Source organism: Capsicum annuum, unplaced genomic scaffold (genome assembly GCF_002878395.1).
Source record: "Capsicum annuum cultivar UCD-10X-F1 unplaced genomic scaffold, UCD10Xv1.1 ctg27612, whole genome shotgun sequence".
NCBI classification, from domain to species: Eukaryota; Viridiplantae; Streptophyta; class Magnoliopsida; order Solanales; family Solanaceae; genus Capsicum; species Capsicum annuum.
Window position 1 is genome coordinate 154 of NW_025833996.1, and position 2429 is coordinate 2582.

Below are 2429 nucleotides of genomic sequence, written 5' to 3' on the forward strand. Positions count from 1 at the left end.
TGTTAAACTGAAATGTGAAGAAAGTTCTGCAAAAGCACATAGGCTTGTACTACTGATTATGGAGATGGGAGTTGCTACGGCACTCTTATGCTAATTGATTTAATGGATAACGACAATGTTTTGAAGGTCGTCTCTCAAATAATAAAGTATGGTAGTGTAGGTATATATATATACGTTTTGGCAGCCGCTTCAGCTTTTTGCAATTGAAAATATCCAATGACGTCATCTGGATCGCACATGCCACCGAAAGTATTTCAACATTCTCACAAACCCCAAACCGAAGTATTTCAGTCCCATTAGGAATCAAAAACCTAGTAAGGTTTTGACATCTCTCCATAGACAAAGTGCGTGCTCTTGGGACCAACTCGGGTTATGATATAGAATCACATTTTGTTGTTCTACAGACTACAGAGAAGAAGAAAACAATGGTTGAGGGTAAAAAATATTCTACTTGTTTATTCATTCACATCTAAGATAATAAATAGACAAAAGACTCCTATTCTGTTTCTAACTTGGAAACTAATAGAATCCTATTCTACCTTCCACTAGGATACTAATAAAATCTTATTCTATCTCAACTAAATAGCTGAATTTCTTCAGAAATAAAATTGCTAAACTAAAAAAGAAAATAACAGCAAATAACTCAATACTTCAACACTCCTCCTTGATATGTTTGCTGGTAACTCCAAATAGTTCACGAAGAGTTTCTTTGGGAAGATCTTTGGTAAATATATCAGCGAGCTTCAATCCCTCCATGGTCTCAGCAATTTCATTGAACATTTCAATACATTTCTTCACATGGTTCTTCCTAATCACTTTGAGAATCTTGTTCTGTTGTAGCATCTCACGAGAGATGTTGAGAGACAAATCATCAGAGTCCACAGCACCCTTCACAAATCCAAGATACTCAGGCATAAGCTCCTCACAGTTATCCATAATGAACACCCTCCAGACATATAACTTGATGTTGTTCATCTTTTTCCGAGCTTCAAATTCTAACATAGCATCTTGCTTCAAGAAAACTGCAAGCTCCTCATCTTCAGAAGCCTCGACAAAAGTTACAACAATATTTTTTGTACTGTGGAGGTATTAACCCCTTGAATATTTAGTCTAGAATTCTTTTCCTGACATCTTGCCAGGGACAAAGTTTAAATATGCTTGGTGGACAGCTGGTTACTCAGCAAAAATCTGATGAATAACCTCTGGAGTCAACTTAAATGTAACTTTGTTCGTCTAACCATCGGATAATGGTTTTACACTCCACATGTCATTTTTTAAAGCTACCCGTTGTTTTGGCTTCTTGTTTCAATCTGCTCTAGCAGCCTCTTCCTAGCGGCCCAAAATTCAGCCTCTGATAGAATACCTCCAATGACCAATTGCCTGTGGAGTTTCTGCAACTCACTATTCTCCTGTCGTAATTTAATCTGATGCCCCACTTCTATTGCAGTGAGTTGCTCATCATGCGGAACATTAGATTTTTCGAAAGTAGACTTCCTTGCTTCTCCACAAGCTGTAATTGCTGAGGCAACAAAGTCCCGACACTGGTCATGGTCAGGGAAGCTATCAAACTCGAAAAGATAATTTCCACCCTGATCTTGTGTAAGCTTAAGTAGAGCCTGCTTACTTGAACCCTCATCGTCTTTCTTGGGCTCATCATCTTCATCATTACTGATTTCTTTCTCAGTAGTCTTCTCAGCACAGAGGTAAATTGGATAGCTAATGAATTCAGAATGCTTCTTTAAGAGGTCCTTGATTCTCTATTCTTCCAAGTAATCGAGCTGGTCTTCCTTGAGGAAGAGAGTTACCTTTGTTCCTCTGCCCAATTGCTCAACATTTACATCCATCATAATAGTGAGTGAACCACCTGTTTGTGATTCCTAGATATACTGTTCGTCATCGTTGTGCTTGGTGGTCACAATAACCTTCTCACATTGACTACTTCAACAAACTTGCTCAAAATTTGAGTTCCAATTCAAAGGAAAACTTCTTTTTATCATTTCAACTGTAATCACTTCTTGGCCGCTAGATTCGAAAACAACACATTTTTTATCTTTGAACAGTAACATATAATCTTGTTCTAGCATTTGACCAACAATGAATAGATTTTGGTCAAGAGCAGGTACCAATAAAACATCTTGAATAAATTTAGTACCTTAGGGAGCTTCAATTGCCACAGTTCCTTTACCAACAATCTCCAATTTAATTTTATCGGTCAACTTGACACTACGTTTGGCAGATTCCAACTTCATAAAATATTCTTGTTTGCTGGTCATGTGTTGAGTGCAACCACTGTCCAGAAACCATGTGTTTTCATCATTTAATCTTGTTGCTGCCATCAGCATAAATACAAAATCCTTTTGTTCTTCAACTTTCGAAACGTTGGCTTTGTTGTTCTCCTTCTTCACTCTGCAAAACCTTTTAATATGACC

The 2429-nt window shown here is 37.5% G+C and overlaps 1 protein-coding gene across 1 annotated transcript; it reads right to left on the minus strand.

Annotated features, from left to right (window-relative positions):
* Nucleotides 1-651: 651 nt before the first annotated feature.
* Nucleotides 652-2336, minus strand: LOC124890951 (heat shock protein 82-like). The gene is made up of 4 exons (XM_047402796.1): nt 2186-2336; nt 1806-1864; nt 1285-1688; nt 652-1078 (listed from the first exon to the last, which is right to left on the minus strand). The coding sequence occupies exons 1-4, from the start codon at nt 2334-2336 to the stop codon at nt 652-654; spliced, it is 1041 nt and encodes a 346-aa protein (XP_047258752.1).
* Nucleotides 2337-2429: the final 93 nt, after the last annotated feature.